General features: G+C 35.0%; 1 protein-coding gene across 1 annotated transcript in view; it reads right to left on the reverse strand.

Annotated features, from left to right (window-relative positions):
* The window catches only part of SLC24A4 (solute carrier family 24 member 4), a 446,930-nt gene that overhangs the window by 387,130 nt on the left and 45,929 nt on the right, over positions 1–13,871 (reverse strand). The window contains exon 2 of the mRNA XM_053697542.1: positions 8,691–8,798. Within this exon, the coding sequence (XP_053553517.1) occupies positions 8,691–8,798 (108 nt within the window). The remainder of the gene's footprint in view (positions 1–8,690; positions 8,799–13,871) is intronic.

The following is a 13,871-nucleotide window of genomic DNA, read 5'->3' on the forward strand; positions in this document are numbered from 1 at the left end:
ACCAGTGTGTCAGGCACCATACTTGGCGGCATGCCTTTGTTCTCTCTCGGAACACCAGTGTGTCAGGCAAACAATTTGGCAGAATGCCTTTGCTTTATCTTGAGACACCAGTGTGTATCGTAGACACAAAGATCAGTGGAATTTGTACCTCACTATGGGCTAAAGCAATATTAGCGCTCCACTAATACCAGCACTCGCTAATGTGCACTGGTATTACAAGTTAACAGAGATGAGAACGCAAGCTTGAGTTCGCATTGCTGGGAAACATTGTACTCACAAGACTGCGCTTCCATAGGCTCCAATAGGAGCCTCATTCTGATGCCATCATACATGACATCAGAACTAGCACAGCGAAGGGTGTAAGTTGCACAGTATATTGTAAATATATATGTATATGATTATATACATACATATTTATGTATATATATTTATAAGCATATTATATATATATATATATATATATATATATACACACCTGCCAATTTAGCCCCCAAAAACTGCTACGTGCAGTTTTGTTTGTTTGTATAAAAAAATACAACATAAAAAAAAAGAAAACTAAATCTTGATTTTGGGGGCATTTGGGGCACATTTATAAAACTAACCAGAGATCTGATCTCTATTTACTTATAAAGCACTAATTGCTACCGCAAGCTCGCGGTAGCAATAACCAGCCTCTTGTAATGACTGGTTATTTATCCAGCACCCGCACATGGGCAAATTTGCCCGTTTGCAGGTGCGCGATAAATTAGCGCTCCACTTATAATCTGGCCCTATATTGTTTCCCAGTGGCTAATTGCTGATTAATTAATGGATTTCCTGTGCAGAAAATATTTACAAATTACCAAAAAAAATTGTCTCATTGAGCTTAGCAGCATTTTGCTTCCAGTATCTATGGCCGCACTGCTCACTTCCCCCTTATCAACGGATCAATGGGACCTTCAAAAATCTAACCAGAGATTTACAGAGAATCAGCAGACAGATATTTTCACTGTTCTTTAGTTTCTTTATCTGGAAATATCCAGTAGGTTACTTTTAAGTTCTGCAGCTGACCTATTTCCCAGAAAATCTGCACCATTTTTTTTACTGCTGCATATTTATTCTAACAAAGAATAATCTTTTGTTAGAATATATCTTATAAAAATTACTACAAGCATTGTTGTAGACTAACTGGGAATAATATTATGTGACAGCATAAAATAATATAATTAGGGCCCATTTTATTTTATTGTAATATCATTTCTTAAGATGGGGATACCAAATTTTGTGGATTTTCCACAGTTTGGCACTTTGTTCCTCATATGGCTTCCCTGCCCTTTTATAAATTCCTCATCCAATCCTGAAACACCTACAAATCTCCTCTGATCTGCTCCAACCTGAAAGAGGCTGGTTATGAGATAGATGAAAAATTGGTTTGTAGGTATGGGGTACAAAAATCTCTAAATGTAACAACAAAAGGTTTAAAATGTGGTTGCAAAGTGCAGGAAAGAGCTTGCTTTAGGAATTTCTTGAAACCAACTACTTAAAGGGACAGTAAAGTAAAAATGAAACTTTCAAAATTGAGAAAAAGCATGCAATAAAAAATAAAAAAAAAAATGTGATTATCAAATTGTGTACATCCATATTATGTGCATAGCTTTTGAGGCACCAACTTTTACTAAGTATGCATATATTATGCGAGTCTGTGATTGGCTGTGACGTGATATGCAGTGAAATGAAAGGGAATTTTTTTAAATCTATTACTTATTTAAATTTCAAATTTAGTGTTTATGCATTGTCTTTTTCAGGGGCATAACTAGACTCCACTAGGCCCCAGGCAAAGGTTGTGCATGACAAGGCCACCCATTTCAATAGCACCCTTTTCTGTGTGCAACAAACAGAGGCTGGGGGTGGGCTGCATGGAAGTAATAGGAGCTTTGAGTCACCCTTTTCCCATGGTTAGTCCATGCCAGTGTGTATGCACTTCTGCAGCCATCCTGAACAAATATGGTGGTAGGTTTCTCTGAACAATAAAACTGTGGTGGCCATTTTGGAACTCTAGCACCACATTTGGAAATGCAAATCCATACACTGTGAGCCTTGGGAGAAGCCCACAGACAGGCATGATGCAGGTGGAGCACCAGGCCCCATCAGACCCCTTGTAGGAACGCCAATACTGAGTGAAGGGCCAGAAGGGGCCCCTAGATGTGCATTTGTTGATCATGCATTTCTAGTATATCTAATGGTCCTTTAAATCAACAATTTCCTGGCTATGTACTGTATGTCTCAGTAAAAATTGTAGATTTAGCATACATTATTTATAATATAAAAACATTTAATTTATCCCTTGTTTTGACAAAATATATTAATAATAAAATTAGGATCCATCAAGAATATTAAAGAGATATGTAAATAAAAATTAAACTTTCATTATATAGATGGAGCATGCAATTGTAAACAACTTTTCAGTTTACTTCTATTATCATATTTAATGTGTTCTTTTGGTATCTTTTCTTGAAGAACATACCTAGGTAGGCTCAGGAGCATGCTCATATCTTTAGCACTATATGGCTCCAGTTTTTAACAATGTTACACATGACTCCATACAGTGATTAAGACACAGAGTAATGTACAAATAAAAATATATTGTAAAGGGTTTTTTTAAGAGCATGTTCCCTCAGAATGTAAACTATTATATTCCAGGTCAAAAAGAAAACAAAACTCAGGACAATTGAGAACTTTGCAACAAGGTCACCATAACTTCTGCCACAATGTTGCTTCAGAGAAAATACATAATGTTGCATCAATGTTTCCTTTCTTAATATTATGTTTTCCCAAACATTGATGTCTGGGAGATATGATTAAGAGCCACACTGAAAAAGTTCTTGATATTCTTCAGAACTACTAAGCAATTACTAGCTTGATGGCCAACTAGGTTATTCTGGAAGTGAGGGTCACAACTTCAATAGTACGGCTACTAATCATCATGATATTGTATTTCCTCCTGTGTCTGAAGCTCTCTTCATAAGATATTCTCTTACTTTTATAGGTGCTGGTTGCAGAAACTATCTTCATAGTGCAACCTGCTACATTCACAGATCACAGTGCATAGTCACAGATCTGTGATGTTCCTGGCTTTTTAAAGGCTGTATTGTGCACTTTGGGTTAGCATGCATGATACAGAGTTGGAGCTTTAATTTTTTTCAGTAGCTCAATTGCTCTTATATGTTGCATACATTCACACATACATATATGTGTGTGTGTGTGTGCGTGTTAAGAAACATTAAAATTGTGTATTCAAAAAAATTAAAGCTCCTTATTGCACACCCTAACCACAAGAGTACAGTACAGCCATCAAAAATCCAACAAAGTCACTGATCTATGAAACTGCACCACTTCACTGTCACAAGGTTAAAGAATGCCTAAGCTTCAAAATGGCGGTGCCAAGTATGAAGATGCAGAGCTTCACCAGTCGGCACCTGTAAGGAGTTACAATAGAAGAGAGCTTTAGGGACAGGAGGAAAAATAAAAGCATAGTGAGTAGGAACCATACGTTGAATGTCCCTTTAACATATAAAGAGAACCATAAATTAGATTTCTAAAGTCTATATAAATGCGTGATACTTTTTCCTTTTCATTCCCATCCATAGAAAAAGAAATGTTAAATGATCAAACGTATCCGTCAATGTTTTTAGCTACTGTCTATAATGTCACTGATCCTATGGAAAGCAGAAGATTTATTAAATAATTACTGCAGAGTTGTTGTTAAATAATCAGATGTAACTGAGAAGCTTTGTGGAGACATGTTATCCAACACATGATTTAGTGGGTCACAATGTCAGAACAGATTCCTTTGCCATGGGCATTTTTTAACCTTTTCTTGGCACGATTTATTCAAAGACTTTTTTTGTAACACAATTTGTAATAATGTCAGAAAATGATATCCTTGATGTCTGAAGTTAGAAAACATCATTTATATAAAATACCATTGCTTGAGGGACATATCAAGGGTATTTGAAACACAAATTAGAATATGGGCCCTTAATCATGCATGAATAAAGCTTATTTTTATACCTGATACTGGAATAAAGTTTTATATCATTTGTATAAATGTGGTGCTGTGTATTTTGCTATATTTACACTACTAATACAAGGCTAGATGGAAAACGTATGCATTTTCAGAGTGCCAAGAGTCATATCACGTGTAATATAAGGACTTGGCACATGTGACATCATTAAATTACATGTTATTGTAAAAGATTTTTTTTTTTTCTCACAGTTTTGGAACTTGTAAAAATTTCTATTTGTTCCAGCTATGGGGTTGATCACAATCATTTAGAAAAATGTATCAAATGATTTATCTACAAAAAGCTCCATAGACTTTAACCCCTTAGTGACCAGACCATTTTTAAATTTTCTTACCGTTTGGGACCAGGGCTATTTTTACATTTCTGCGGTGTTTGTGTTTAGCTGTAATTTTCCTCTTAAACATTTACTGTACCCACACATATTATATACGTTTTTTTTCTCGCCATTAAATGATCTTTCTAAAAATACCATTATTTTTATCATATCTTATAATTTACTATAAAAAAATATATAAAATATGATGAAAAAATAGAAAACACACTTTTTCTAACTTTGACCCCCAAAATCTGTTACACATCTACAACCACCAAAAAACACCCATGCTAAATAGTTTCTAAATTTAGTCCTGAGTTTAGAAATACCCAATGTTTACATGTTTTTTGCGTTTTTTGCAAGTTATAGGGCAATAAATACAAGTAGCACTTTGGTATTTCCAAACCATTTTTGTTCCTCAAAATTAGCGATAGTTACATTGTAACACTGATATCTGTCAGAAATCCCTGAATCTCCCTTGACATGTATATATTTCTTTTTAGTAGACAACCCAAAGTATTGATCTAGGCCCATTTTGGTATATTTCATGCCACCATTTCACTGCCAAATGCGATTAAATAAAAAAAATCGTTAACTTTTTACAAACTATTTACAAACAGCTTGTGCAATTATGGCACAAACGGTTGTAAATTCTTCTCTGGGATCCCCTTTGTTCAGAAATAGCAGACATTTATGGCTTTGGCATTACTTTTTGGTAATTAAAAGGTCGCTAAATTCCGCTGCGCACCACACTTGTATTATGCCCAGCAGTTAAGGGGTTAATTAGGTAGCTTTAGTGTAGAGATCAGCCTCCCACCTGACACTTCCCACCCCATGATCCCTCGCTGACCCCCCTCAAACAGCTCTCTTCCCTTTCCCACCTCACAATTGTCACTGCCATCTTAAGTATTGGCAGAGTACTAAAATAAAAGGCTTTTTTTTATATATAATTTTTTTTATTTATTCTGCAGTGTTGGATCCCCCACACACATATCTCTAACCCTACCCCCTCTACCTATTTGCCGCCACCTTGGGTACTGGCAGCTGTCTGCCAGTACCCAATTTGCTTAAAAAAAAAGTTTAATTTTTGTCAAAAAGCCAATTTTCTGTAGTACCCTGCCCCCACTCAATAGCCTACCCCCCTACCAGATCCCTTTATTTACATTTAATTACACCCCCTTTCCCTCTCCCTCCATCTCCCCCTTTCCCTCTCCCTCCATGCAATATAATGTTATATACTAGCGAGGGCATGCACACACACACGCGTGCTCCAACCACTCGCATGCACTGGATGAAGAGGATCCGGAAGTGATCCAGCGATGGGCCGCACATCCGCCTCCCTGCTACGGCTCCCACCCACCAACGATCGGCACCATCGCTGGCTGATGCAGAGAGGGCCACAGAGTGGCTCACTCTGCATCAGTGGGTAAAAAAGGGTATTGCAGTGATGCCTCAATATCGAGGCGCGAGGCATCACTGCAATACCTTGAAAGCAGCAATCACGATCGCTTCCAGTGCTTGAAAGTGGTTGTTAAGGGGTTAAAGGGACATGAAACCCAAATTTTTTCTTTTATGATTCAGATAGAGAATACAATTTTTTACAAAGTTTACAATTTACTTCTATTATCATCAACTGGTTTTGTTCTCATCTTATTCTTTATTTAAGAGATATCTAGGTAGGTAGCGTGCACACGTCTGGAGCACTTCATGACAGGAAATAGTGCTGCCATCTAGTGCTCTTGCTAATGTATAACATACATTTTGCAAAACTGCTGCCATAAAGTGTTGCAGACACGTGCACACTCCTGAACTTACCTTCATGCTTTTCAACAAAGAATAGCGAAAAAACAAAGAAAATTTGATAATAGAAGTAAATTGGAAAGTTGTTTAAAATTGAATGTTCTATCTAAATCATGACAGAAAAATGTTGGGTTTATCTCCCTTTAATGGTGATTTTCTGTTGAAAACTATTAGATACGTTGTTTGAAAAGGCTACTGATCAGCCCCTATATTTCCAACAACACGATCATAAAAAAGACAACTTCTCACTTTCTTCTTCTCTGTTCAGTAACTAATATATATGTTCAATAACTAATATATATGTTCAATAACTAATATATATGTTCAATAACTAATATATATGTTCAGTAACTAATATATATGTTCAGTAACTAATATATATGTTCAGTAACTAATATATATATGTTCAGTAACTAATATATATGTTCAGTAACTAATATATATGTTCAATAACTAATATATATGTTCAGTAACTAATATATATATGTTCAGTAACTAATATATATGTTCAGTAACTAATATATATATTCAGTAACTAATATATATATTCAGTAACTAATATATATGTTCAGTAACTAATATATATGTTCAGTAACTAATATATATGTTCAGTAACTAATATATATGTTCAGTAACTAATATATATGTTCAATAACTAATATATATGTTCAATAACTAATATATATGTTCAGTAACTAATATATATGTTCAATAACTAATATATATGTTCAGTAACTAATATATATGTTCAGTAACTAATATATATGTTCAATAACTAATATATATGTTCAGTAACTAATATATATGTTCAGTAACTAATATATATGTTCAATAACTAATATATATGTTCAGTAACTAATATATATGTTCAGTAACTAATATATATATTCAGTAACTAATATATATGTTCAGTAACTAATATATATATTCAGTAACTAATATATATGTTCAGTAACTAATATATATGTTCAGTAACTAATATATATGTTCAATAACTAATATATATGTTCAATAACTAATATATATGTTCAGTAAATAATATATATGTTCAGTAACTAATATATATGTTCAGTAACTAATATATATATTCAATAACTAATATATATGTTCAGTAACTAATATATATGTTCAGTAACTAATATATATATTCAATAACTAATATATATGTTCAGTAACTAATATATATGTTCAATAACTAATATATATGTTCAGTAACTAATATATATGTTCAGTAACTAATATATATATTCAGTAACTAATATATATGTTCAGTAACTAATATATATGTTCAGTAACTAATATATATATTCAGTAACTAATATATATGTTCAGTAACTAATATATATGTTCAGTAACTAATATATATATTCAATAACTAATATATATGTTCAGTAACTAATATATATGTTCAATAACTAATATATATGTTCAGTAACTAATATATATGTTCAGTAACTAATATATATGTTCAGTAACTAATATATATATTCAGTAACTCATCTATATATTCAGTAACTAATATATATATTCAGTAACATCTATATATTCAGTAACTCATATATATATTCAGTAACTAATATATATATGTTCAGTAACTAATATATATATGTTCAGTAACTAATATATATGTTCAGTAACTAATATATATGTTCAGTAACTAATATATATACAGGTGGCCCTCGTTTTACAACGGTTCAATTTACACCGTTTCAGAATAACAACCTTTTTTTCCAGTCATGTGACTGCTATTGAAAAGCATTGAGAAGCAGTGCATTTATTAAAATAGCCAGTAGGTGGAGCTGTCCACTTGTGTTGCAGCAATGCCAAGCAAGCTGAAATTAATCAGTTTAACCAGACCTGAGCTATCGAGCACATTTCAAAGGAACAAGATCTTCCTGTCTATAAATCAGTCCAGATTGGAATGCATAGAAAGAACTGTTTGCAGAAAAATGCAAGTGAAGTCTGTGTTGTGTGATTATTTTATTAGGTTTATAATGCTGTTTAGCAAATGTTTTTGTTTATTTAACTTAGTTTAATTATATATTCTGTGTTGTGTGATTATTTTATTAGGTTTATAATGCTGTTTAGCATTTAAAGTCTTCATTTTAAAGCTTTAAAAATAATGTATTAGGTGTTACTTATGACAATTTTGAGAGGGGCCTGGAACCTAACTCCCTCACTTCCCATTGACTTACATTATAAACTGGGTTTCAATTTACAACGGTTTCGATTTACAACCATTCCTTCTGGAACCTAACCCCGGCGTAAACTGAGGGCTACCTGTATTCAGTAACTAATATATATGTTCAGTAACTAATATATATGTTCAGTAACTAATATATATGTTCAATAACTAATATATATGTTCAGTAACTAATATATATGTTCAGTAACTAATATATATGTTCAGTAACTAATATATATATTCAGTAACTAATATATATGTTCAGTAACTAATATATATGTTCAGTAACTAATATATATGTTCAGTAACTAATATATATTGTGCTTACCTGGCTCTGTGCAGTTTTTTCCTTTTGTTATGTTTTCTAAACTCATAAGTTTTCTAGGCCTCCATAAATCCAAAAAAGCATCTCGTTCTCCCAGTGACAAGTTATGTCCTGTAAAATAAAAACAATGGTTGGTATTTCCTGGTTTATTCATTAAAAAACAGACAATTGCACCGCTGAACCTATGATAATGACTGGATTAAAATATTTTGCATACAGTTTGAAGTGTAAACATTGACATTTTTTTATGCTTAATCCATGGACATAAAGTCCATTTAATCTTTTCATTAAGACTCAAGTCTTGAAAAAGGCTTTTGTTAGAGCCACAACGCAATTACAGCTGCCTGGGGTCAGTGTATGCCTTATTACTTGTTGGTAAGCACAAACTGAGTTCTTTTTTTTTTTAGGTTATTCAGATTTTGCCCTATTCACCTTGGAGATTGGTCCATTATCCTTTGCAGTATTTTGGGGACACATACGAAGATCTACCCTATACAACAAAGATATTATCTTATGAACTTTTGGACACTATTATATGTTATGTTCAATATTGTTTTTTTCATTATCACATTGATTTATTATTGTTTAGTATATAAAAACGACATATACATGTACTATTACATACACATTGTATTTGCAAGGGTAAACTGTACCTGTGTGGTAAATTGTGATATATATGCACATATATTTTTCTCTGGAAGATAGTGTTATTATTCATTTTTTTGTCTTATTGTATAAATAATTCTTATTTTTATCCCACACACCTAGAAGTTTATTTTTTGGTGCAATCCTTTTGCTTTGTTAAGATAGACAGATATATAGATAGATAGATAGATAGATAGATAGATAGATAGACAGTCAGACAAATGTATTTTTACACTCACTAACACCACTCACAATTATACTTAATTTTGTATTAACTCAGAGGAAAGAATCTATACACCCTGATGCCAACAACAAACAAAATGAGGCCAGCAGTTGATACCATATAATTGTTTATACGTCTGTAAAATCAAATATTTAAATGTTGGGGCTTCCCTATTTCAGATGTGGGTTCTTATGATACATTTCTAAGGTCAGGGCGGTGATAAGGTCACCGGACGCACCAGAAGCAATGGTATATTTGCCATTGTTATGACATGATGTGCGCATGCCAAAACACACATGCATAAATTAACTACCATAGACACACACAGGTAATCAAGCAGTCAAATCAGTGATTCTTAACACATTTATCAGTTATCACAAACATCTAACTCAATGATACCCAGAGGTGCAGGCCGAATCACTGGTTTCTAGGAGAATAAGGCCTAGATTTGGAGTTCGGCGGTAAATGGGTTGTTAACGCTACGCGTGCTTTTTTCTGGCCGCACCATAAATTTAACTCTGGTATCGAGAGTCCAAAAAAATGCTGCGTTAGGCTCCAAAAAAGGAGCGTAGAGCATTTTTACCGCAAATGCAACTCTCGATACCAGAGTTGCTTACGGACGCGGCCAGCCTCAAAAACGTGCTCGTGCACGATTCTCCCATAGGAAACAATGGGGCTGTTTGAGCTGAAAAAAAACCTAACACCTGCAAAAAAGCAGCGTTCAGCTCCTAACGCAGCCCCATTGTTTCCTATGGGGAAACACTTCCTACGTCTGCACCTAACACTCTAACATGTACCCCGAGTCTAAACACCCCTAGCCTTACACTTATTAACCCCTATTCTTCCGCCCCCGCTATCGCTGACCCCTGCATTATATTATTAACCCCTAATCTTCCGCTCCGTAAACCGCCACAACTTACATTATCCCTATGTACCCCTAATCTGCTGCCCCTAACACCGCCGACCCCTATATTATATTTATTAACCCCTAACCTGCCCCCCACAACGTCGCCGCCAGCTACTTACAATAATTAACCCCTAATCTGCCGACCGCAAAGCGCCGCCACCTACGTTATCCTTATGTACCCCTAATCTGCTGCCCCTAACACCGCCAACCCCTATATTATATTTATTAACCCCTAATCTGCCCCCCTCAACGTCGCCGACACCTGCCTACACTTATTAACCCCTAATCTGCCGAGCGGACCTGAGCGCTACTATAATAAAGTTATTAACCCCTAATCCACCTCACTAACCCTATCATAAATAGTATTAACCCCTAATCTGCCCTCCCTAACATCGCCGACACCTAACTTCAATTATTAACCCCTAATCTGACGACCGGAGCTCACCGCTACTATAATAAATGGATTAACCCCTAAAGCTAAGTCTAACCCTAACACTAACACCCCCCTAAGTTAAATATAATTTACATCTAACGAAATTAATTAACTCTTATTAAATAAATTATTCCTATTTAAAGATAAATACTTACCTGTAAAATAAATCCTAATATAGCTACAATATAAATTATAATTATATTGTAGCTATTTTAGGATTAATATTTATTTTACAGGTAACTTTGTAATTATTTTAACCAGGTACAATAGCTATTAAATAGTTAAGAACTATTTAATAGTTACCTAGTTAAAATAATAACAAAATTACCTGTAAAATAAATCCTAACCTAAGTTATAATTAAACCTAACACTACCCTATCAATAAATTAATTAAATAAAATACCTACAATTACCTACAATAAAACCTAACACTACACTATCAATAAATTAATTAAATACAATTCCTACAAATAACTACAATTACATAAACTAACTAAAGTACAAAAAATAAAAAAGAACTAAGTTACAAAAAATAAAAAAATATTTACAAACATAAGAAAAATATTACAACAATTTTAAACTAATTACACCTACTCTAAGCCCCCTAATAAAATAACAAAGACCCCCAAAATAAAAAAATGCCCTACCCTATTCTAAATTAATAGAGTTAAAAGCTCTTTTACCTTACCAGCCCTGAACAGGGCCCTTTGCGGGGCATGCCCCAAGAAAATCAGCTCTTTTGCCTGTAAAAAAAAACATACAATACCCCCCCCCCAACATTACAACCCACCACCCACATACCCGTAATCTAACCCAAACCCCCCTTAAATAAAACTAACACTAAGCCCCTGAAGATCTTCCTACCTTGTCTTCACCTCAACAGGTATCACCGATCCGTCCTGGCATCCGGTGCTGAAGAGGTCCAGAAGAGGCTCCAAAGTCTTCCTCCTATCCGGCAAGAAGAGGACATCCGGACCGGCAAACATCTTCATCCAAGCGGCATCTTCGATCTTCTTCCATCCGGTGCGGAGCGGGTCCATGTTGAAGCAGCCGACGCGGATCCATCCTCTTCTTTCTGCGTCTCCCGACGAATGACGGTTCCTTTAAGAGACGTCATCCAAGATGGCGTCCCTCGAATTCCGATTGGCTGATAGGATTCTATCAGCCAATCGGAATTAAGGTAGGAATATTCTGATTGGCTGATGGAATCAGCCAATCAGAATCAAGTTCAATCCGATTGGCTGATCCAATCAGCCAATCAGATTGAGCTCGCATTCTATTGGCTGATAGGAACAGCCAATAGAATGCGAGCTCAATCTGATTGGCTATCAGCCAATCGGAATTCGAGGGACGCCATCTTGGATGACGTCCCTTAAAGGAACCGTCATTATTCGGGAGACGCAGAAAGAAGAGGATGGATCCGCGTCGGCTGCTTCAACATGGACCCGCTCCGCACCGGATGGAAGAAGATCGAAGATGCCGCTTGGATGAAGATGTTTGCCGGTCCGGATGTCCTCTTCTTGCCGGATAGGAGGAAGACTTTGGAGCCTCTTCTGGACCTCTTCAGCACCGGATGCCAGGACGGATCGGTGATACCTGTTGAGGTGAAGACAAGGTAGGAAGATCTTTAGGGGCTTAGTGTTAGGTTTATTTAAGGGGGGTTTGGGTTAGATTAGGGGTATGTGGGTGGTGGGTTGTAATGTTGGGGGGGGGTATTGTATGTTTTTTTTTACAGGCAAAAGAGCTGATTTTCTTGGGGCATGCCCCGCAAAGGGCCCTGTTCAGGGCTGGTAAGGTAAAAGAGCTTTTAACTCTATTAATTTAGAATAGGGTAGGGCATTTTTTTATTTTGGGGGTCTTTGTTATTTTATTAGGGGGCTTAGAGTAGGTGTAATTAGTTTAAAATTGTTGTAATATTTTTCTTATTTTTGTAAATATTTTTTTATTTTTTGTAACTTAGTTCTTTTTTATTTTTTGTACTTTAGTTAGTTTATGTAATTGTAGTTATTTGTAGGAATTGTATTTAATTTATTTATTGATAGTGTAGTGTTAGGTTTTATTGTAGGTAATTGTAGGTATTTTATTTAATTAATTTATTGATAGGGTAGTGTTAGGTTTAATTATAACTTAGGTTAGGATTTATTTTACAGGTAATTTTGTTATTATTTTAACTAGGTAACTATTAAATAGTTCTTAACTATTTAATAGCTATTGTACCTGGTTAAAATAATTACAAAGTTGCCTGTAAAATAAATATTAATCCTAAAATAGCTACAATATAATTATAATTTATATTGTAGCTATATTAGGATTTATTTTACAGGTAAGTATTTATCTTTAAATAGGAATAATTTATTTAATAAGAGTTAATTAATTTCGTTAGATGTAAATTATATTTAACTTAGGGGGGTGTTAGTGTTAGGGTTAGACTTAGCTTTAGGGGTTAATCCATTTATTATAGTAGCGGTGAGCTCCGGTCGTCAGATTAGTGGTTAATAATTGAAGTTAGGTGTCGGCGATGTTAGGGAGGGCAGATTAGGGGTTAATACTATTTATGATAGGGTTAGTGAGGCGGATTAGGGGTTAATAACTTTATTATAGTAGCGCTCAGGTCCGCTCGGCAGATTAGGGGTTAATAAGTGTAGGCAGGTGTCGGCGACGTTGAGGGGGGCAGATTAAGGGTTAATAAATATAATATAGGGGTCGGCGGTGTTAGGGGCAGCAGATTAGGGGTACATAAGGATAACGTAGGTGGCGGCGCTTTGCGGTCGGCAGATTAGGGGTTAATTATTGTAAGTAGCTGGTGGCGACGATGAGGGGGGCAGGTTAGGGGTTAATAAATATAATACAGGGGTCGGCGGTGTTAGGGGCAGCAGATTAGGGGTACATAAGTATAACGTAGGTGGCGGTCGGCAGATTAGGGGTTAAAAAAATTTAATTGAGTGTCGGCGATGTGGGGGGACCTCAGTTTAGGGG

Source organism: Bombina bombina, chromosome 1 (assembly GCF_027579735.1).
Source record: "Bombina bombina isolate aBomBom1 chromosome 1, aBomBom1.pri, whole genome shotgun sequence".
NCBI lineage: Eukaryota > Metazoa > Chordata > Amphibia > Anura > Bombinatoridae > Bombina > Bombina bombina.